We start from the raw sequence: 22899 nt of genomic DNA, 5'->3' as shown, positions 1-22899 counted from the left end.
ATGTTCCACCATAACCACTGCGACTTTAGTAGTGGTTTACCTAAAAACACACAGTTTCAGCGAATCCTGGGTGTTGCAGCAGAACCAACATTGTGGCATTTTGTTTACTGTATGAAAGTCCATCTATCTCTGTTTTTGAAAGAAAGAATAATATGCCTGAATAAATCATTGGGATTCTTGAACACTAGCTAAGTTCTCTGATAAATGGTTTTACTGCTTTGCAATGAGCTAGAAGGGAAAACAGGATAAGCAGGAGAAAATACTTTGAGTTGTTATGTTAATAAAGTAGGGTAGGCAACTGCAGTTATTTATGGATTATAACCCCCCTGAACCATCACTATTTGCGTTTCTGACTGGGTTTGTTTCAAGTTATAGGCCAAAAACCCAGTTACTCACCCTGCTAGGGAGACAGGCCCAGAATTCAGAATCCACTGGCTCACCCTGGCATAAGCAATGACACTAGAAGTAAAACAACAGCAGGCACAGCAGCCATAAAGGAAAACAGGAACTAAAGGGAACAAATTACTTGGAACCAACTGATTTCCCCTGCCTTTCCTTGCCACATCTATGCAAACCTGGGGGGGGGGGGGTTAATCTGTAACAATTAACAGCATCACCCAATCTCCATAATCAAAATGGATGACATCTGTATTCTCATAACACTGAAGCTAGGTACCAGTACAAGCACTTCACTTGGCTGTGGCAGTACATGGATCACATCTGTACAGTGTACACATATGGGCTTTGGTTTACATACAAGATTATATGTTCTATTCGGGTAACATATTGACCAAAGCTTCACTCACCCACTATCAAAGGTGTCAAAATTAGCATAGCCAAAACACATTATTGTCACAATAACTGCTACAGTCAAGGGCTTTTTGAGATCACTTTTTAATTGGCTTACCTGCCCATTAATGGTAATACATCATACATCTCATGAAAAGTATTCGAGTCCACACAAAAATTAAAGCACAATGTGATAGTACCTAAATTGCTAAACAACAATTTTCAGTGCTTGAATTAATGAATTCCACAAGCTCCTATCCCAATTCCTCCCAATTTAAGATAGAATGTGGACCTCTGTCTCAGTAGTTAAGTGAACTCACACAAAAAGGTATAAGGAGCAGGCCTTTCCTGCCTTCCTCCTTTGAAGCTGAGAACTGGTATTCATTAACAGCACTCACGATCCCTTAAAACTAGCGCAATATCAGCCATCAATCATAATACATAAAATATTTTTAAAATAAACTCATAATTTGCCACGATTATCACACACAGGCACAATAGTCCCATGTGTTCTGCAGGAAGGTCATGTTTTTTAATTGAGAGAGCATGACTGGAAAAGCTTCAAACCAAGGCAATGACAGTGCACTTTATCAAAAAGGAACTTGTTATGAAAGTATAGTCATGCTGGTATTTATCTTTAAAGAAAGTGATTCACAAGTCAACATGAACAACACAGATTTTGCTGCCATCAGCTTTAACTTCTATGTTTCTTTTAAGACACAGAAGACTGAGGTTTTGCATGGTAAATTGTTAAAGGCCAATATTGTTAATGGGGTTCAGGTTTTACTGTACCATGCAATTTATGCAGCTGATCATAGGCCTGGTTCATTTTCCTGCAGCAGCTCTAACCAGAACATTTACTTCTTGAGGCAGGAAAGCTCTTGTAGAGTGGCTTTTGCCCTTCTCCTGAGTTTTGAGGACACTTTCTGCAGCAAAAGGTTGTATGTACAGTACTCCATTGCTGTTGAAAAATATCCTATCTGTTTAGCATGCTACACTTTGGAAAGTACTTCCAAGTCAAGGAGAAACAAAATATCACATGCAGGGACAGGGAGATCACTTTTTCAAAGTTTGAAAAAAAAAATGACAGTGCCACCCTAAAATTGGGGGGCTGCAGGTATCCTTGGAAAGCTGCACAAAGCTTTCGGTGCAGTCATGCTGGCCACATGATCACCAGAGTAGTCCTCGGATAACACTGGCTTAGTAACAGAGATGAGCACCACCCTCTACAGTCAGTTACAACTAGACATTCAGGTCAAGGGACTACCTTTACCTACTAGAGGAAAACTCACAGGGTTGTTTTTTTTAAACAAACCTTTAGCAGAAATAATCAGCATTTACAATTCAGTTAGCAGATTTCTGAGTTGCACAGAGCACTCAGACTGTGTGTTCCACATAGCAACAATATTTATTTTTGAACATGTGAGCACTAGCTAACTAGCTATTTTACTTATTTGTTTACTATATTTATATGCTGCCTTTCTCCCAGGATGAGACCCCAGGCAGCTTCTAGGACGTTAAAAACATTTACAAAAAGTTTTAAAATCAATTTAAAATCACCACATTAAAACATTATAAAACTAATTTAAAATCATATAGAAGTTAAAAAACAGATAAAACATACATCTTATTAAAAACATTCCTTACTTAACCATTAAAAGCCTGCTTAAACACAAATGTTTATAATTACTGGGATACATTATTTGCTCCTTTTGTCACTACATACCTCTGTATAAATACAGTATCACTATGAAAAGAAAAGTGTCAACTAAATAATGTCTACAAAAGCCCTATTTATTCCTGTATGAAATCACAACCTCACTCAAGCTTCTTTCAAAATTAGTTTTTACTAAAGAACTCTTGTGCAACTGAAAAGCTTGTAGGCTACATTGTTAGCTCCTATTACAGCAATCTCGCAAATCAACAATAGCAAGAAAGTGATGTGAAACTTCAAGACTTCCCTCATTCAAATATCAGAAGTTATGTGGAATGCTTAAATATGAGAAATACTACTAAAATGACAGGAGAAAGCTTCAGCAGATACAAATACTAAGCGGCTTTCTATGAGAAGTTTGGCAGCTTAACTCAGTGAAGACTACACTGTGTGCCAGCAGGCTGGGCTCCATTGAATTTGAGGCCATTCTGCTCCATTTAGTAGTACAGTACATTGCTTATATAAACCACACAAAACAGAGAGAAGATGTTTCACAATGTGGGCTGGAAAGGCTGTTTTACATGCCTATAATACACAAAATTACATGTGCAAGCAGAGCTTTCTCCTGCAGGAGAAATATTTTAAATGTGAAAATTAGCTGCTACAAGATGGAAACAACAGTAAGCAATGAAGTTAAAACTTGCTGCACAATTATAGCAGCTGACAATGAAGTCTGTGAAGCCTGTTGTTCCACTTCAAAAGTGATGAAGAGCTGTAGCACTTACCTTACTCCTATAAGCAGGGCTATCAGCATTGAACAGACAGGGTCAGCTATCATTAAGCCATAGTTCTGCATCAGTAGTGCAGATATGATTACACCAATACTTCCAAGCGTATCAGCAAGAATGTGCAAAAATACACCTACAAGAAAACATGAGATGAGAGGTAGTATAAAAATCTTTTCTCAACATCAAATCTCACCAGGCTTTAAATAAATGATTATGCTGACACTTGAGGTGGCAGCAGACAACTGTTTGCTTTCTGGATATTTAGCACAACCCTCACTTATGTGTTGCTACTTTTCATGGATGGATTTATGTATAATATTTACTATAGCGCATCTCTTGGCTGGGTTCCATAGGTAGTATCGGTACCCCAAGGCCATTAAAATAAAATATTTCTGTTTATAAGGCTATATTTAAGATTCCCAAATGATAATACTTTGGCGCTTCTAATATTTGGGGAGAGGGGACTGTTTTTCCAAATTAAGCTATTTGCTGCAGCATATCCTTAGTTACAATAAATAATGCAACTCAGCCTAAGACATAAATAAGATTAAATATGGGAGACTATGACCCACAGCTTATCCATTTTTACTAGCTGAATGCAACAAAATAGCTTCCAAGATCCCTTGTGTTTTTTGAACTGCTGCAAGTATTATTATTTTATTCTAGTACCAGCCACAAATTCCTTTGCCAAATAAACTACTTCGGTTCCAGGAGATCACACAAATCTGGGCAAGTGTCAAGCCAATCCATCCCCAGAGAATGTTTAGCAGACATCAAAAACTAAGCCTGTGGATCCCTCTACTGGTAGCTAAGGATATTACAGCCAATAAAGTATTAAAAGATAGAATGACATTTACAAGATTTTAAAAGCTTCCCTGTATTGCCTTTAGTACAATTTAATTTGGGATAAAATAGGATTTATTTCATTTATACCTTATCTTTTCCTCACCAGGGGACCCAATGTGTCTCACAACATAAATTAAAACTAAAAAATAAGCATTATAATGAAAAGAAATTTAAAACAATTAAATAAAACACTCTGTTTAAACAGCACGGATTTAAAACTATTTAAAAGCATTCAAAATGTGGCAATGAGAATCCAAGTACAGAATCTCCCCATTGAAGGTGGATTTGACAACAACTTGTTGATAGCCAACACACTGTGTAAATTTTAAAAAAGGCTTTACCAGCTAGCAGCAGAAGGAAAGTCGGAGGCGGGAGTGCAATCAAGCTTCACAAGAAATTTCATTTTTGACTTACAAGAACCAGAAGTCTATAACAAATATCAATAAAGTTCTGATACTTTTATTTAACTTAATATGTAAAAGTATTTTTAAAGGATCTGGCACCCTCTGCAGGCATACACAGGAAAAGAAAATTTAAAAATTGTCCTGCGCAGGTATGAATATCAAGGCACACTCAACACTGCAGAATTACCCATGTGTTTATATCTGCTCTGTCATATTTAACATGCACTGAGGTTAAAATGTAAAGTAATTTGTATCTATACTGAAAGAAAACTATAATACTTCAACAAAAAGCAGAACTTTCATTTTACTGTTCATCTCTCTCTCTCTGTGTGTAGCTAGAATTCTATATGCAGAGAAAAATCCATACATGCTGGAAAACTGGAGATGACCCTTAGTTATTTGCCTCTGAGCAATGTGCTAACTTCTTTGGAAATGCTACTAGTGTGCTGTTGTGCCTTCAAGTCATTTCTGACTTACGGCGAACCTACTGCAAACTCTGTGGGTTTTTTGGCAGAATTTGTTCAGAGTGGAAAGTCAAAGGCTTTCATGGCCAGCATCCATAGTTTTTTGTGGGTTTTTCGGGCTAGGTGGCTATGTTCCTGGCGAAACGTCAGTTAGAAACTTTTCTGGAACATGGCCAAAAACCCACAAAAAACTATGTTCAGAGTGGGTTTGCCACTGTATTCCTGAGGCTGGAAGAGGATGATGTGCCCAGGATCACCCAGTGGGTTTTCATGGCCAAGCCTGAATTCAAACTCTGGTCTCTAGTCATAGTCCAATGCTCAAACCACTATGCCACACTGATTCTACTACTGTAGTACTAGGAATATATTTAGGTTTAGAAATAACGACTTACCCTTTTTCCTTTCTGAATACTGTACTGCACAGATTCTATTTACAGTAATATATTGTATTACAGAGATTCTTCCACATAAAAGAAGCCAATTTAACACAGTTCTTGTGAGCTGTAAATTTCCCAATTTTTTTATGTTCATCACAATGGTCTAGTAGTATTTAAGAAAAGTCATATTGTAATATTCCAGTATCTGCACAAATGACCTGCAGTTACTTTGTGAGCCTTCCATCAGGGAAGCAAAGCATGCTCCTAGGCTATGCTGAAATGACTGAAAGCCTCACACACAAATGTCATTTCCCTGTGAGAATGCAAAACATAATTCAATTCTATGCATGTCTATTCTGAAGCCATAGCTTCTAGCCATGCAAGAGAAAGCTCAAAGTATGTATGGTCTAAACAATTTGATTGAGCAAAGTATTTAATTTATTTAATTTAACTTATTTCTAACTAACTAACTTATTTATTTATAGTATTTATACCCTGCTCTTCAGCCACAAAACCTCTCAGAGCAGCTTACAGATTGTTAATCTGACAGGTCCCGGTCCTCAGGTTTACAATCTTTAAAAGGCATGACACAAAATGAAAATGGAAGGGCAGTGGGAATAGGTATTAAATTCCTTTAAACACCCCCTCCCCAATCACTGATCAGGAAGAATGGGTTTCCCTGTTTTGCATCTGTGCATCTCAGAACTTCTGAGTTATGGGGGAAATTGTGGGTGGCAGCCACACTACTTGTGGGAAAGGACTTGGCTATGCACCAATGCTTTATGCAGAAAAGCAGCAGCGGGTCTCATACCCTTCTTTAAATCCTTGTTGTTGTGTGCCTTCATGTTGTTTCAGACTTATGGCAAACCTAAGGCCAACCTATCACAGGGTTTTCTAGGTCGTAGAGCGTGTGACTCGCCCAAGGTCACTCAGTGGGCTTTCATGGCTGAGTGGGGAATTAAACTCTGGTATCACATGTCCTCATCCAGTGCCCAGACCACTAAACTATGTTGGGTCTTCGCTTAAATCCTACTGTTCCATTATGACATTATTTATATGCCTGGAGAAAAGGGGAAAATATATTTTACTCTTATCTATTTTATTGTTTGTATGTACAACGCTGTGCAAATGTACAGCACTAGATAAATAAAGCATAATAATTATTATTACATATTTTACTATTTTGAAAATGCAATATTAACAATGTGGTTAAAAAGACCAAATTACTTGCATTACTAGCTTGTGTATTTATGAATTTTAACTATGTAAGATTATTAATGAATAGCAATCTCTTCTGAATAAGAAGACTTCAGGCTTGTAAGTTGTACTGGCAAATGGTTGTCTATATCTGCAATTGCTATGGAAATAACACACAAGGCAGATATCAGATAGACTAGGATGGGAAAGATGCAGCTCATGAACCTCATATGACCCCCAAAATTATTTTAGAAAAATGTTTTCTAAAGAGTATCTCCAAATATACTAGATGGTATGGAGGGCATTTCCACTATGTGTGGTCAAAAACAATTATTGCAAATTTTTTTCCCAAAAAAATATTTTTTGCCCTAAAATGTTGCAAAATGTCTACTGGGACGTGGGGTGTAATCCCATGACATTCTGCTGGACCCCTGTGCCAATTTAGGCCTAGAAGAGGCCATTTTTGAAACCCTGGACATGATACAAATGCCCTCATCACCCCACCCCCACCCTCAAAGCATTTGGAGGCAAAACAAATTTTGATTTCTTTTTATGTCAACAATTCCAATCCTCCAAGGTTTCCTGGGGGCTAATGTGCACCCCACACACCCCACTTTCCACAGTTGTGAGACCCTGAACTAGACAAAACAGGGACAAACTAGTTTGCTTATTAACTAACAAAACCTTATATAAAGTCTATTTCTTCAAGATTCACACTTTGCTGTTATGATTTAATTTCACCAGACTATGAAATTCACCTCACTTTATTCACAACATACCTTCTAAAATCTGTTTGCTGGATCCACCAGCCAATTCAATGGGGTGCTCATCTGTAAAAACAAGAATTTAAAACTTAGTTATTCTCTTAATGCTTGTGAGTTGTTGTTTAGCATAGTGTATTATTTTAAGATATCACATTATTTTCAGCCACTGCTTATACAATACAACAGGTCTCCTCAGCTTAATAGAGTTGGACACACTTTAAGGAAATAACTGTATGGCTTTTTTAAAAAAAGAGAAAGTACTGAGGAAAGAAACAAGAAAACTCAGTGAATCTTACAAAACTGCCAGACATTTTTGTGTTTAACACAAGGGGGAAAGTAAACCACGGAAAGAAGAAATTAAGAAAGGTGGCCCAGTCAATGGAAAGGTCTAATTGTTGACCATGTCAGAGTATAACTACAGAATTTCAAAACAATGGGTGATATCTTAAGTATATACTGTTCCTATGACTGACAATTCTGAAGCAAGTGAAACAGAGCCACACCATGTAAAACTCAGGGTCTTAAGGATGAACACTAAGAATAGAAGGCATGAATTGTCCCATAACATTTCAAGGTTCAAAACTGTCCTTTGGCTATACCACTCACATTTCAATTTCTTACCGTGATATAGTTCACTATGTACAGTATATAGCGAAAAACTGTTATCTTCAAAATAGGAAGGCTCCACCTTGCAAAAGGGAGCCTGGTTTTTCTGTGTCCACTTTGCTTGGTAAGAGCTTAAAATTTTAAAAGTGTGAGCCATTTCTTTTGGTCACTGGGAGGAGGAGGAGGAGCTAGAAGCCCATTCTACAGAAACTGCTGGTAGAGGCATGCGCCCGACAACACAAAACCCCCTGCCATGCAAAAAATCTAAATCAAAGCATTCCAACAGATGTCCATCCAGCCTCTGTTTAAAAATTTCTAAGGAGACTCCACCACTCTCCGAGGGAGTGTGTTCCACAGTCGAACAGCCCTTACTGTCAGGAAGTTCCTCCTAATGTTGAGGTGGAATCTCTTTTCCTGTAGTTTGCATCCATTGCTCCGGGTCCTGTTCTCTGGAGCAGCAGAAAACAAGCTTGTTCCCTCCTCAATATGAAATCCCTTCAAATATTTAAATAGGGCAATCATATCACCTCTTAATCTTCTCTTCTCCAGGCTATACATCGCCAGCTCCCTAACTCGTTCCTCATAGGGCATGGTTTCCAGACCCTTCACCATTTTAGTCACCCTCCTTTGGACACACTCCAGTTTCTCAATGTCCTTTTTGAATTGTGGTGCCCAGAACTGGACACAATATTCCATGTGGGGCCTGACCAAAGCGGAATAGAGGGGCAGTATTACTTCCCTTGATCTAGACACTATACTTCTACTGATGCAGCCTAAAATTGCATTGGCCTTTTTAGCTGCCACATCTCACTGTTGACTCATGTTCAACTTGTGTTCTACTTGGACTCCTAGATCCCTTTCACATCTAGTCTTGTTCAGTCAAGTGTCCCCCATCCTATAGCTGTGCATTTCATTTTTCCTTTGTCATTTTTCTCTTGAAACAAGATATGTATCAAAGCCCGAGAAAAATAGTGCCAAATCACAACATTCAACCACTTTCACATAATCTTGGCCAACCTCCTATCCTGAAAGTTCCAAGCATCTTTCAATGGGCAGAAACCAATGCATGACTTCTGCTGACAGAACACTGCAGCTTCCATGAACTCCAAAAGCATGCAGTAGAAGAACAGGAAATCCTTCAGAGCTGATTCTGGGAGAACTCCAAGAGTTGCCAGGATGTAAGGAAAGAATTTCTATTGAGCTGATGTATCCACACCAATGTTGTTGCTGCTGCTGTTGTTATTATTATTTCTTACCCGCCTCTCCCCATAGATCAAGGTGGGGAACAACAACCATTAACAGACATATCACATCAGTTAAAATACATCAGTCAATAAACACATCAATTTAAAAGAACAAAAAATATATACACATATTAAAACAATCCACATTTAAAATTCACAATTTAAAAATAATCTGTATAAGCTTGCCAGAAGAGACTGATCTTTAAATCTCTTTTAAATTCAGACAGCGTATTCATCTGTCAAATCTCTTCTGGCAGGTCATTCCACAGTCTAGGGGCGACTGAAAAAAATGTCCTCTGGCTGACTGTGGCCAACCTAATCCTGGCTATCTGGAGTAGATGCCAGAGGACCTGAGCATACTGAGTGGATTACATGGGAGGAAATGATCCTGTAAGTAGCCTGGTTTTACACAGACAATATATGCAAGCAAAAAGGTGAGCCGGCTGCCTCAAACACACACTTACCATGACAATAATCCTGACTTTGCCCATGGCTATGATCATGAGAATGCCCATGGCCATGGCCATGCTTGGAATCATGACTATGACCATGCCCACCATGACTGTGACCATGACTTAGAGCCCCGTTAAACAGTGAATGGCTATGTTCATGTCCTGTAAAAAAGAAAATTGGAATTTAGAAAGCTTTTTTGTTTCATCATAATTAAGTCTAATCTCTCAAAATAAATCTTTTTTTCTATTCTACATACCTCAAATGAGAAAAAAACAGGCCATAAATAGTAAAAAAACAAATCCAAGGCAGAAAAATCTGAGTAATTTCCCTTCTCCACCCACACGACGCCAGGAATTAAAACAGACAATTTAATGCCCCAACAACTACCACTGACCCTGGAACAAGGAATACCTTTGATCAATTGTCACGCAATTAAAAGAAACCTTAATTAACTGTATTTGTTTTAATTTATTAATCAAACAATGTTTTTAAGACATTTGTTTTTAGCTGATGTGTGAATACAAGTCATATCTTAGAAACAGCTTTCCATTTCCCTTCTCACATGAGGGAATTCTTGCCACTTGTAATTTGTTGTTGTTGCGGCTGCATGGCTTCAAGTCATTTCTAACTAAGACCAATCCTAAGGCAACCCTATTCATACAGTTTTCTTGACAAGATTTGTTTGGAGGGGTTTGCCATTGCATGGGTGCAATACCCACGGGATGTAATACTGAATCCAACACCACCGCATGAGGCTCTTTTCTGCAACTGCAGACCAAGGTAACTGCTAGGATGAATTATTGTTTAAGCATCTTACCAGACCCATGGGAGTGGCCATGTCCACCATGTTGAAACACAAAAATTCCTACAAGGTTTACAAGAAAACCAAGTATAGAAACAGGAAGAAGTCTTTCATGATGTACATCTGGAGGCTCAAGCGCTCTCTACAAAAATGAAGCAGAATGTTTCAATATTTCAGATTTACAGTTATCACTTATTATTGTATTTTCTAAATGTCACTTCTGAGAAAAGCATAATGCCATTCTATATGGAAATCAGAGACAATAGATCAGTAAATAATTTTCTCATGGGAAAAAATCTTCCAATACTAAAACTAAGGTTATCCAATCAAACTGACTAGCAGAAGATTCAAGACAGATTAAGTATTTCTGCACACAGTACATAATTGATTAAGAAGTACTGATGGCCACTGTTTTGGGTGGTTTAAAAAGCAGCTGGACCATTAATGAGGGGAAATGAATATTAACCTAGTCATGCTGGCTCCACAGAACTTCTAGTCATCACAGAAACTAGTGCAGAAAATTTTAAAATACTTGTGGCTTTTTATATCAATTCCAAGTTGTTTTCCACCTTATGCTACTCTAATCTTGAGTTTTAGTCACATACAACTTGGTTAATGATAAGCATACCATATAAACATACTACTAATCTAAAGATATGTTCCACTAAGTACTGTGGGATTTGCTTACAAATAAATACCCTAAGGCTCTGCTACACAAATATCTTTATTTATGAGGGAAAATATTTTATAACAATTTTCATTACATACCTCAACACCTTCAGAGAAAATGAAGAAAGCTGTGAAGATCAGAAACAGACCATTTACAAAACCAGCTAGCACTTCTGCTCGAACATACCTAGGAAAAATAAAGAAAACCATGATCTAATATTATTCTGCCCTAGTGCAATATCCATAGCCATTTCATGTCTTACTTCTTTTTGTTAACAGCGACAAACACAGAGTATCCCCTGGCTGGATAGCCTTCCCTGAAGGCGTATTTTAAACAAGAAGTTAGCAAGGTGAATTGCCTGTTCCTCAAGTGCCAGTATAGCTACCCATACAAAACAAACAAACAACAACAACAAAACCACATTTGCTTCACATGAAAGCTATGTCACCCAGAGTCCCCTCTAATATTATTCAGTTTTTCAGTATGAGAACCGTCAACCCACTGAGTGACGAGAACAGCCCTATCTATTGTATTTAAATTTGCTAGTGCAGGAATGGGCAACTACGATGGATGCAGGGGCCAGTTTTCTGTCCAAGGGCTGCACAAACTGCCAAAACTAGGAGATGAGAGAGACCTAGGCATTCCTGAAAACTGAGAACTGATACTTTTGAATGTTAACAAGTATCTGGAGGTCACCACCTATTTAAAAGTTGAATGACTGCTTCTGGAGACTTCCATGAGAGGCAATTTACTTTTAAGAGGCAGTGAAACAATGGTCAAAGAATCTGAAGGCCCCAAGCAACACTGAGGGCATGTTGGGGGGGGGGGGGTTTTGGACTGGATGACCCTTGTGGTATCTTCCAACTCTATGATTCTAAATTCAAATGTCATCATTGGGGCTCCTCCTAGTTAAGTATCACAGAACTATAGGTCAAGATCCTTCATCAATTTCTTAAGTATGCAAATATAGCTACAAATGACCTAAGGAATCAACCCTCATATCCCACCTTAAACCCCAGGGAGCTGTTCCATGTGATGGAAGTCTGCAGTACAGTTGAGTGGAGTGATTCAGAATGACATGGCCAGTCTGCTGCAATGTGATCGGGAGAAGCGACCTCTTTATTGCACCATGGCGCAGGGGCAGAAGAGAGCTAACGGTGCCATTATGAAGCACCACACTCAACTGTGTCCCTGAGGCAGGATTCAGAGGACATTATAACTGAGGCAATAGTGCCAGAATTGCGTATACATAACACTACTGAAAATTACATACCTGAAAATTAACTCTATGTTATGAATCTATAACTGCAGTACAGACTGCTAGCCATAGTCTCTGTATGTGTGTACAGTTGGACCTTCATATCCGTGGGGGATCCATTCCGGACCCCCCTCCAATGCAGATATGAAAAAACGTGGGACCTCAAGTCCCACTGTCCTTAATGGCAGCATGTCATGCTCGTGGCCACATGCATGCATGCATTGCCATTTGGGACAACGGGGCTTGCCATCCACGGATGCTGAAATCTGCAGATGGCGAGGTCCCACTGTACTATAACTAAGGTATTAGCACAGGTTTGCCATTTACTGAAGCTATGTAGGAGCAGGCAAACCTATTACAAAAGCATCATGAAAGGCTCACCATCACCTGAATGTGACAATGTGCACATGTTCAGGATCAATTTTTCCTTTTTCTGATGGAACAGACCTTTTTCAACAAACAAGTATAGGATCTCACTGTGTTTCTCCCTGGCTTCAACACTCTACTAACCTAAGAGCAGAACTAGCTAGGTCAAAAATAGCATGCTAGGCACTGTTTCTCATGGAGCAGGTTTCACTTCCTGAAGGGTAACAGAAATCACCTCTTATTTCTTGCCTCTTATTTCTTATTTCACATATGGTCATATTTTTCCAGTTTGATAGTAGGGTTGCCATGTATATCTACTTTTTATCACTGAACAGGACACAGAAGGGAAAAAATCCACACTCCACTTACATTCACACACTCAACTGCTTGAAAATCCTTTTTCCCTAGCAGAATTACTAGAGGTGGGATACAAGTTAAGAAGGGGACAATGTAGGGTGTTCCCTCCAATTCTGCACACTCTCCTTTTAAAGACAGAAGCAGACACTCATTTAAACTTATTTTGAAGTGAAACTGATGAGGGTATGTTTAGCAAACATGTGCATTCTGCAACTTGACCTACAGAATCATCTAGAAAAACTAGCAACAAGGTTCAAAAAGTCCTGCTGAACATCCATTCTTCCCCTTTACAGTTATGATGTCATTAAGCTGAAACAAACAGATCATCTGCCAACTCTTTGGCTCACATGCTATCAGGGGTGGGCAACTGCACTGAGGAAAATTTTCACCCCCTCTTCCCCAGTGGGCTGCATCTGTGTGTTGCAGAGCACCAGAAGTGAGGTCATCATGTTCAGCCAAAACAACAACAACAACAACAACAAAACCCAGGCATTAGGCATTTAAATGTTTTAGAAAGAGGTTTTCTGGTATTTAGAGCCACTAGGAGAGAGAGAAAACCCATCAGCCAAAATGGGCTCACCAAACAATCAAATCTGGGGGGGGGGGGGCAGAAGGGTTGTAAACATAGGATTTCAGAGTTGTATGTGGTCCCCAGGCTGATATTCTACAACCTTGCACCACAGCATGGTCTACCAACCCCCTCCCCTTACAAGCCAACACAAAAGAGCAGACATCACACTTTGCTACGGAGCAATCACTCCAGATAACTCACAAAAATCCCTCTTGACCTCTTATTTACTAAATAACAACAGCTTTAGCAGAAGAAAGTCAACATCATAGTAACCAAAAGAGAGTTTTTGCACTATCTACAATTAGCTATTCTGCAGTACATATGTGAAACTGGACAGTCCTTCATTCTTCAAGTCTTATCAAAAGGTCAACTGCTATTCACAAACCTAACCTCTCAACAAATAAATTCCCATACATACAAATAATTTTTTCTTGTGGCAAACACTCATATTCGTTCATGCTTCATATCTGTTTCTAACAATACATAAGCAGTATTTCTGTTAGTGACATTATGAAGTCAGTAAAGATGGTTCCAGGATTAGATTCCAAAGAATATATGGAAATCATTATGAATAACAAATTTGATTGCTATACCTCACTAGAACATTCAAAAACAGCCATAATGTATAGCCTTATTTTCTATAACAGACTAGGCTGTGGGCATCTACCAAGTCAGATCCAAAAAGAATACAGAGCAACACAGCACCACTATCACATTTTTCAGGCAAGCTACATGAAGGTGAATAACAAAACATTGATGGCATAGCAGTAATCTGCCAACTTTGATGATTGCAAGGTCACCAGGTTGGCAGTTTGAGACCCAAGTGTCACATGAAAGAATGATGTCGCATCACTAGTTGTAGCTTCTGTCAACCAAGCAGTCTGAAAGCATGTAAAAGTGCTAGTAGATAAATAGTAATGGGAAGGTAACAGTGTTCTGTGCAGTCATGCTGGGCACATGATCACATAAATGTCTTTGATAATGCTGGCTCTTTGACTTAGTAACGGAGATGAGCGCTGCTCCCTACAGTCAGACACAACTAGACAAACTTGTCAAAGGGGAAACCTTTACCTTTAACCCAAGGAAAAAGAATGATCCCTTCAAATTTCTTGAAACCAGCACCTCTCTCTTAGGGTGAGTAAGGGTAGTCATTCTAAAATTCACCAACAGCCCAAAGGTCTGACATGATTAGTTTAATACCATGAACCAAGAAATTCTCAAGTGGACGTCCTGCATAAGAGCAGTACACTACAGCGCATTTTGCATTTACTTTGGCTAGACAACAGTAGAAATATTTAAAGTCCAATTTCATTAACTCGTTTTAGCAGAACTATTCACTGTGAAGCTTCCTTAACAGTGTACTGTAATGAAATTGCACATATTCTCATACATGATCAACAGGTTTATGAGTCAACAAACAAAACATCTATGTTTCATCTATTAAAAATTGCTTACCCATAGGAAAAAGCATCATTTGATCTCCACTTAGAAATTACAGATGCTGCCAGTCCAGCTAACAGAGCTGTACAGTCAAAAAACATGTGAAATGAATCTGATATTAAACCTAAACTGGAAAAGAAAAAAGGGGGGAAAGGAAAAAATCAGTTAGGCACAGTGGGTGCCAGAGGACACATTGCATAATAAAAAATAAATAAGTCTCATTCACAGTAATGCCAATATTGCTTTAGACTATAAGTCACCTGAGTCTCTACTAATTTTCAAAACATGCTGTGTACACATATATATGTCATAGTAAAGATATAAGGATCTACCCATAGTATCTAGCTCATTTGAGAATTCTAGTCTGCTCAACTAACTAAGAAAAAAATCTACTTATAGAGTTCACACAGGAAAATTAGGAACTTTTCAAAGTTTGAAATATTACAGCTAACACACAGAAAACTATTTAAAGTGCCAGAGTCAGATTTCCTATCAACCAATCTCACCAGTTGTTTAGGTTTACGCCACACACCTCATAGTAATCAGGACACCCAACACATAAGAAACAGTTGATCATGAATATTAAGAATATATTATTTGCTAGTGAAGCATGTGACAGCCCACACAAGAAAAAACACAGTAGTGAAAACCTTTACAGAACTGTAAATAAGAGAACAAGGACTACTGAGGCCAGAAAGACTTGGAATTACAGTATCTGTGCACCCTTTCTGATACAAAGGTACAGGTAAAGTTATATTGAAACTAGAGAAAACTCAGAGTATGTGCATACACAATAATAGCATATTATACAGATTGAAGAATTCATGGGACCCAAAATAAACAATATTCTATGGAGAGGTTTATGAGGGCATAGTTTTACTATTAAAGACAGTATAAATGTATCAATAGAGTAGGAAGACTTAACATGACAGCCAAAAAAGTCTAAAAACAAAGATTTTGTCCAGAATATGTTAAGATATAGGATGAATTAAACTAATGTGTAATCCATGGATGTAATCTACAATTAGAAGCAAATAAAATATTAAAGACCGTCATAGAACATATTCCTGCTTACACCATTCACTAAGTGTGTGGCATATATACAGACAATTCTTACACTCAGGACTTGTCACACCTGTGGAAGATGTTGTTTGCTGACCAAGCCAGAAATTCTAATGACCAGTGCAGAATATGTCAAGCTCAGATCTGTGGCTGAAAGCCACTCAAATCCCCTACCTCCCCCCCACACACACTTTTTTTCCCCTGAGAGAAGACAGAGAAAGAAGTGAGGCTGCTTGGGCATTGCTGATTGAAGGCACCGTACATTCCTTCAGAATATGGCACTTTAACCACACATTGTTAACAACATTTTTTTTTCATGTGGGTAAGGCTAGTGAGAAAGCAGCTGAAGGATTTAATGCTTACATTAAAACAAGTCATTCTTGCTTCAAAGCAGGAATAACCAGCAGGATGTTGCTGCTGCATGAGGATGCTAGGGAACTGATTTGGCCCTGCATGGCCAAGTCTCTCCAAGAATCCAAGCTAGTAAATGCAGCTGCCCAACAAATTCACAGCTTTGGAGCTGGGGAAGTGGCAGGAATTGCCAAACAACTGCCAGGACAATCTCCAAAAACTTCAGCAGGTTCAAGATTCAGAAGAAGGCAGTTCACTCAGTAACACTCACCAGAAGGTGGCACCCCATAATGCCAAGGAGGACTACTGAAGCTTGGCTGACTCTGCTTCAGGGTTTAGGTACATTGTAGCAGTGGTTGCCAAACTTTGGTCCTCCAGTTGGTTTGGACTACAACTCCCAGAAGTTCCAGTCAGCTTGGCCAACAGTCAGGAATTCTGGGAGCTAAAGTCCCAAAAATTCAGAAGACCAAAGTTTGGGAATCACTGCATTATAGGGGAAAAGTTAGATATCCTGTATTAAGGTACAATATATGAAAACCCAGATGGTTGAGTCCAAAGGCTATCACTTCCCACAGTGACTAACCAAATGTCTATAAGAAACACACAGAAAGGACATGAAGGCAATGGCACTTCCTACTGATATTTCCCAGCAACTGGTATTCAGGTAGAGGTTATATGTAACTACAATAATTATAGCCACTGATTACTTTGCTTTCATGAATCTGTCTCATAATCTTTTAACGCTATCCTCTGTGTGTGTGTGTGTGTGTGTTGTGTGTGTGTTGTGTGCCTTAAAGTTATTTCTGACTTATGGAGACCCTAGTACGAACCTATTACAGGATTTTCTTGGCAAGATTTGTGCAGAGGAGGTTTGCCATTGCCTTCTCATCCATCATTAAATCTCATGGAATCTAATTCCGTACCCCACTATTTAGCGTCAGTGAATAACAGTGAATAACTCTAACATCTAATATTATGTAAACTCACGCTTACATGATTAAAATATTATTTTAGATCATAATAATATATTGTCTAATATACAACCAGCAAGATTTTCTGTTTAATTATGGTGAAACTGTCATAACAGATACAGTATCAAATTCCTGTCTGCCTTTTCCATATTTGTCTTTATTTTCCATATACATTTAAAAGCTGCTATGTTTCCCAAGCATTTGTACAATCCATTGATAATAACAGCAGCTCCAAGACTTGTACCTAATGAATTCCAGCTCAAAGCGATTAATGCTTTTGTTGCATTATCTTTATAAAATATCACAAATGAAGTGGTGGTAATTGTTCCTGATTAACCAAGTGTATAAATCTTCTTTAAAGGCAGTCAAAGAAATAAATATGAAATCAATTGCATTAATAGTTATCTCCTCTCTCTTCCTTAAATGATGGGCTTCATTCCAATTTTTGTTTGTTTGCTTGTTTCTTTGTTGCTGGTAAGTTCAAAATCACTTTATAGAATTTTCTTAAAAAGTGAGCAATATACAGCCCATCCATGCTTTTTTGAACTACAGTTCCCATCAGCCTCAACTACAATGGCCAATGACCAGGGATGATGTAAACGAAATTCAAAAACATGCAGAAAGCTGCCAAATACATAATAGTAACCTGTGAACAAGGTATGATATGACAATTTATTTTGCAAATACACGTTAGGAAGGTTCGGTATTATTCCTACAGTGTTACCTAAATTTCCAAATGAAGTGGGGTGAGAAAGCAACATGTAAAATAATCCTTGTGTATTTGAGATTAAAGTAAATTTACCAGGATTTTGCTTGAAGACTGTCCTTGGCTGCTTCTACACGGCAGAATTAATGCAGTCTGACACCAGTTTAACTGCCATGGCTCAAGCTATGGAATTCTGGGATTTGTACTTTTCTGAGATATTTAGCCTTCTCTGTCAGAGAGCTCTGGTGCCACAACTAGCAACACATCTATATGATGGAGACTGCATGACAGTTAAATCAGTATCAAAATACATTAATTCTGCAGTGTGACAGCAGCCCTTGTCAGTTTAGAATGAATTAAATGAGTAAACAACAAGATTCTGACACAGGTTTTCTTCCACGCTGAAGCTAAAATAAAAGAACCAAACCTCCAAACAAATGGAAGTACAGTGAGCTCTTATTATCTGCTGGGGGTTGGTTCCAGGATTCCTGGTGGATACCAAAATCCATGGATGCTCAAGTCCCATTTTATACAATGCTTTTTGGAATTCATATACTTTTTTAATATTTTAAAACCATGGATGGTTAAAACTGTTGATAAAGAATCTGTGGATATGGAGGGCTGACTGTATCAAACTTGTGGTTTCCACATCAGTCAGCATATGCCAACCACAACTGAAAGTAGTCTCATATTAAGAGTCAAAATGTGTAAGAAAGATATAAACGCGTGTATATCCAATAAAATCAGTAAATTTACAACTTCATCATAAGTCACACATCAATTCAAATTTCCAAGAAGTAGAAGCACTCAGGAAAATTAGGTCACATACTGATGTTTGGCCTTAAGCAAGTTCCAGTCTACAGCATGTGAACAGTGAAGGGAGAAATGAGCAACTACAGTGGGTGACTTTGTGGCATCTGTGCCACCAATTTCTGGCCAAAGGTCATAACTGGAAGTGAATTTCCAGTTTCAAGTAGAGCCACTTCCATGGGTTTGATGAACTAATGGTAAACTGTCAAGTTTTCATTGCCCTGCATCACTATAGATCTTCTCTTTGCCATGCATCACTATACATCTTATCTTACATATAGCAAGTACACTTCAGCTGACCTTGCAAATTTTATAAATTAAACTAATTATAACAATATGTTATAACTCCTGCGGAGCACCTTTTTTGTCTTGAGTATACTTATCTGTACTATTTTCTTTTATTCTGCATTGTGTGTGTGTGTTTAAATTGGATTTTATATTAGTGGAAAAGTTATAAATGTTTTATTCTGTAACTGTTTGTAAAGCACCATGTACATTGAAGAAACTATATAAACAAACAACAATAATAATAACTTTCCTCAATATAGACTCCTCCATCTCTGTCCAGGCCTTAATTTGTTTTCCTTTCTTAAAGTGTAAAATCTACCTTTAACACTATGGGCTTGCAAGACTGGTCTTCTAAATGAAAAAAGCAACAACCAATAATTGCTCCAGGAAGGAATGTATAAAACAGGCCAAGCCAAATCCCTTCCTTCCACCCCACTTTCTAACCCAAAAGGCCGGATGACTTTCCCAGCCACCATCATCACACCCTGAGCTGGAGAGCTTCCTCCTCAGCAGAGGCCAGAGTGAGAGACGTGGCAACACCAGCGGAGCTGAACTTGACATTCAGCTGGGAAGCGCCGCCTCTTTCCTTGGCCTGGCCTCTCCATCTTTCCCTCCCACGCTCCCCTGGCCTTCCTCCCAAGTACCTGTTGCTCCAGATGCCATACAGCAGCTCCACGAAAGCAAAGGAGAGGTTGAGGCAGAGAAAAAAGAAGAGGTTGCGGGATGTCTTGTCCGATAGGATCGACCTAGAAGTGGAGGAGAGAAGAAAGTTCAAAGGAACAGATGAAAGTTCAAAGGAAGCAATGGTGCCTTTTTCTTTCCTCCTCAGGGATGCTAAAAAAAGACACTAATAGCACCCAGCTCTCCTCACCTACCCATTTACCTGTATCTTTATGTGCTTTCAGGTCGCCTGTCAACTTACAGTCACCCCATTAATCACAGGATTTTCTTAGGCAAGGGGTACTCAGAGGTGGTTTTGACAGTCACTCTGAAATGTAACCCACAGCTCCTGGGGTTCATTGGTGCTCTCCTATCCGAGAACTAACCAAAACTGCTCAGATGGGATCTGGTGCTTTTAGGGAATCTAGGCATCCACTCCCGAGACCATCCCCAAATTTAGATACAGCCACCCCATGTCAGAGAGCCAGTGTGGCACAGTGGTTTGAGCACTGGACTATATCTCTGCAGACCTGGGTTCGAATCCCAGCTCAGCCATGTAAACCCATTGGGCGACCTTGGGCAAGTCACACTCTCTCATCCTCAGGGCAAATTACCTCTGAACAAATCTTACCAAAAAAAAAACCACACGATAGGTTCGCCTTAGGGTTGCCATAAGTGGGAAACAACTTGAAGGCACACAACAACAACAACAACAACAACATCAGTCCAGTATTCCCACAGCAGGGTTCCTGGTGTGAGAGAAATGTGTGCACAGGAGGCATATGCATGCTCACAGGACCCCCTTTCCTAGCTTTGAGGCAGACTCTCCAAGGGGTTGCAAGGGCAAATTGGACCTCTACCTGCACAATCTTCACACAGGTATACACATGTTACACACATGTGTTGCATCCTAGAAAACATCCTGGTTTTCTTCATGGTCCCTTTCCCCAATTCCCAAATGACTCCACAATTTGCTCCTAAGGCCACCATCCCTCCCTCCAGCCCACACTTTCCTTCAAGGAGACCATCCCAGGGGGCTACTGGAGGGTCCTGCTCCTCTCACAAATTCCTGGATCCTCCTCTTTCCCCAAATAGCCAGTCTCCCCCAACTCCAGCCTTAGGCAACCCCCCCATCCAACCCTCCTCAGGGTGACCAGGCACGTCCTCCTTCCCCAGGACACGTCCTCCATTTCATCCTTCAATCCAGGAGGGATTCCAAAAGGAAGGACATGCTCTGGATGCATGCAGGGCATGTCCTTCATTTGGAGCATGACTGAGAAGCATGGGTTTTCTATTTCCATGAGTGCTTTCATCTCAAGATAACGAGTCGTATCCTCCATTTCCAGGACACATCCTCCATTTCAGCCTTCAGTCCAGGAGGGGTTCCCAAATGGTCCTCCATTTTGAAGCAGGGATCTTCTATTTCTAGGAGTGTTTCCAGCTCAGACACGTCCTCCATTTCCAGGACACACCCTCCATTTCATCCTTCAGCCCAGGAAGGGGAGGGGGTCCCAAAAGATCCTCCATTTTGAACTGAGAAGCATGGATTTCCTATTTCTAGGAAGATAACCAGGCGCGTCCTCCATTTCATCCTTCAGTCCAGGAGAGGTTCCAGAGAGAGTCCATTTTGGGCAGGACTGAGAAGCAGGAATGTTGCATTCATTCCTATGAGTGTTGTGAGCTCTCATAATGTTGGGAGGTCCTCCATTTTCCTGGCGTCCCCCCCCCCATTTCAGGGTGCCAGGTCCCCCTGCGGAGAGAGGGGCTCCTTCCCCCTTCCAATCCCTTGCTTTCCCTTCTCCCTCACCTGAACCACCCGGAGACCTTGTGGAGCAGGTTCAGCCTGGGCGGCTTGTACTCATCGTCCTTGATGGAAAGGGGCAGCATCTTCTTCCCGGGCGAGAAGGGCCTGCCTGGGCCTGGCCTGAGTCTGGTCCTCCTTGGCCCTGGAGGGCGAGAAGAAAGCCGGCCTCCTCCTACTCTTCCTCCTCCTCCTCCTCCCGCAGACACTTCCCAACCGGGGCCCAGGCCTTGTTCCTAGTGAGGCTGCGCAGTGGCCAGGAAAGGAGGAGGAAGAGGAGGAGGAGGAGGAGAGGCCTAGTAGTAGTAGTGACTAGGCCCTGCTACTGAATCCTGACTGCTTCCTTCCTCGCGCCTTTATTGGGGGCCCAGAGGCTGCTGCTGCTGCTGCTCACTGGAGGAAGAAGAATAACCCACATTATATGGTCCCGAAACACTGCAGAAATAAATAATCCAGTTTTAAACCCTTTTTTAAACCGCCCTAGGGAATCCTGGGAACTGTAGTTTTGGTGAGACATTGAGCCTTCTCTGTCAGAGAGCTCTGGTGCCACAATGAACTACAGTTCCCAGGATTCCTTAGCATTGAGCCAGGGCACTTAAAGCGGTGTCAGACTGGGTTGTTTCTGCAGTGTGGGTTGGACCTAAGATTCAGTGGGCAGGCATGAGATTTAATTTGAGCTACTGTATAGTTATAGTGTGTGTGTGTGTAGTTAAAGCAGGTTCAAAACTGGATTGTTTCTACAGTGTGGATTGGACCTAAAATTCAATAAATGGCCATGAAATTTAATCTGAGCTATAGTTATAATACACACACACATATATATAGATACACACACACACACACACAGATATACATATATATATACACACACACATAGTTTTTTTACAGAGAGAGAGAGTGGGAGAGAGAATTATAATTTAGGGAGTGAGAGAGTTTATAGTTAAAGCGGGCTCAAAACTGCATTATTTCTACAGTGTGAATTGGACCTAAAATTCAATAAACAGGCATAAAATGTAATCTCAGCTATATATATATATATAGAGAGAGAGAGTTATAATTTATACACACACACACACAGTTATAGTTTAGAGAGAGAGAGTTTATAGTTAAACTGGGCTCAAAACTGGATTATATATAGTTTATTCCCAGGATAGTGGTTCTTTAAACATGACATGTGTGAAAACGTTAATCACAATTGTG

The 22899-nt window shown here is 39.7% G+C and overlaps 1 protein-coding gene across 2 annotated transcripts in view; it reads right to left on the bottom strand.

Moving 5' to 3' along the window:
• Positions 1 to 21952, bottom strand: part of SLC30A7 (solute carrier family 30 member 7) — a 37333-nt gene extending 15381 nt beyond the window's left edge. Inside the window, exons 1-8 of one of the 2 annotated variants that reach the window (XM_042464772.1) lie at positions 21706 to 21952; positions 19883 to 19984; positions 15066 to 15179; positions 11157 to 11244; positions 10404 to 10530; positions 9598 to 9747; positions 7299 to 7349; positions 3229 to 3364 (exon numbers count right to left, since the gene is read on the bottom strand). In XM_042464772.1, the coding sequence (XP_042320706.1) occupies positions 3229 to 3364; positions 7299 to 7349; positions 9598 to 9747; positions 10404 to 10530; positions 11157 to 11244; positions 15066 to 15179; positions 19883 to 19984; positions 21706 to 21785 (848 nt within the window). In that variant the 5' untranslated portion in view covers positions 21786 to 21952. The remainder of the gene's footprint in view (positions 1 to 3228; positions 3365 to 7298; positions 7350 to 9597; positions 9748 to 10403; positions 10531 to 11156; positions 11245 to 15065; positions 15180 to 19882; positions 19985 to 21705) is intronic. The other variant, XM_042464773.1, reaches the window with a different exon arrangement.
• Positions 21953 to 22899: the final 947 nt, after the last annotated feature.

The sequence above is a fragment of the Sceloporus undulatus genome, chromosome 4 (genome assembly GCF_019175285.1).
Source record: "Sceloporus undulatus isolate JIND9_A2432 ecotype Alabama chromosome 4, SceUnd_v1.1, whole genome shotgun sequence".
Lineage (NCBI taxonomy): Eukaryota > Metazoa > Chordata > Lepidosauria > Squamata > Phrynosomatidae > Sceloporus > Sceloporus undulatus.
The sequence above is the reverse complement of the archived record's forward strand: the minus strand, read 5'-3'. Positions and strand labels throughout refer to the sequence as shown.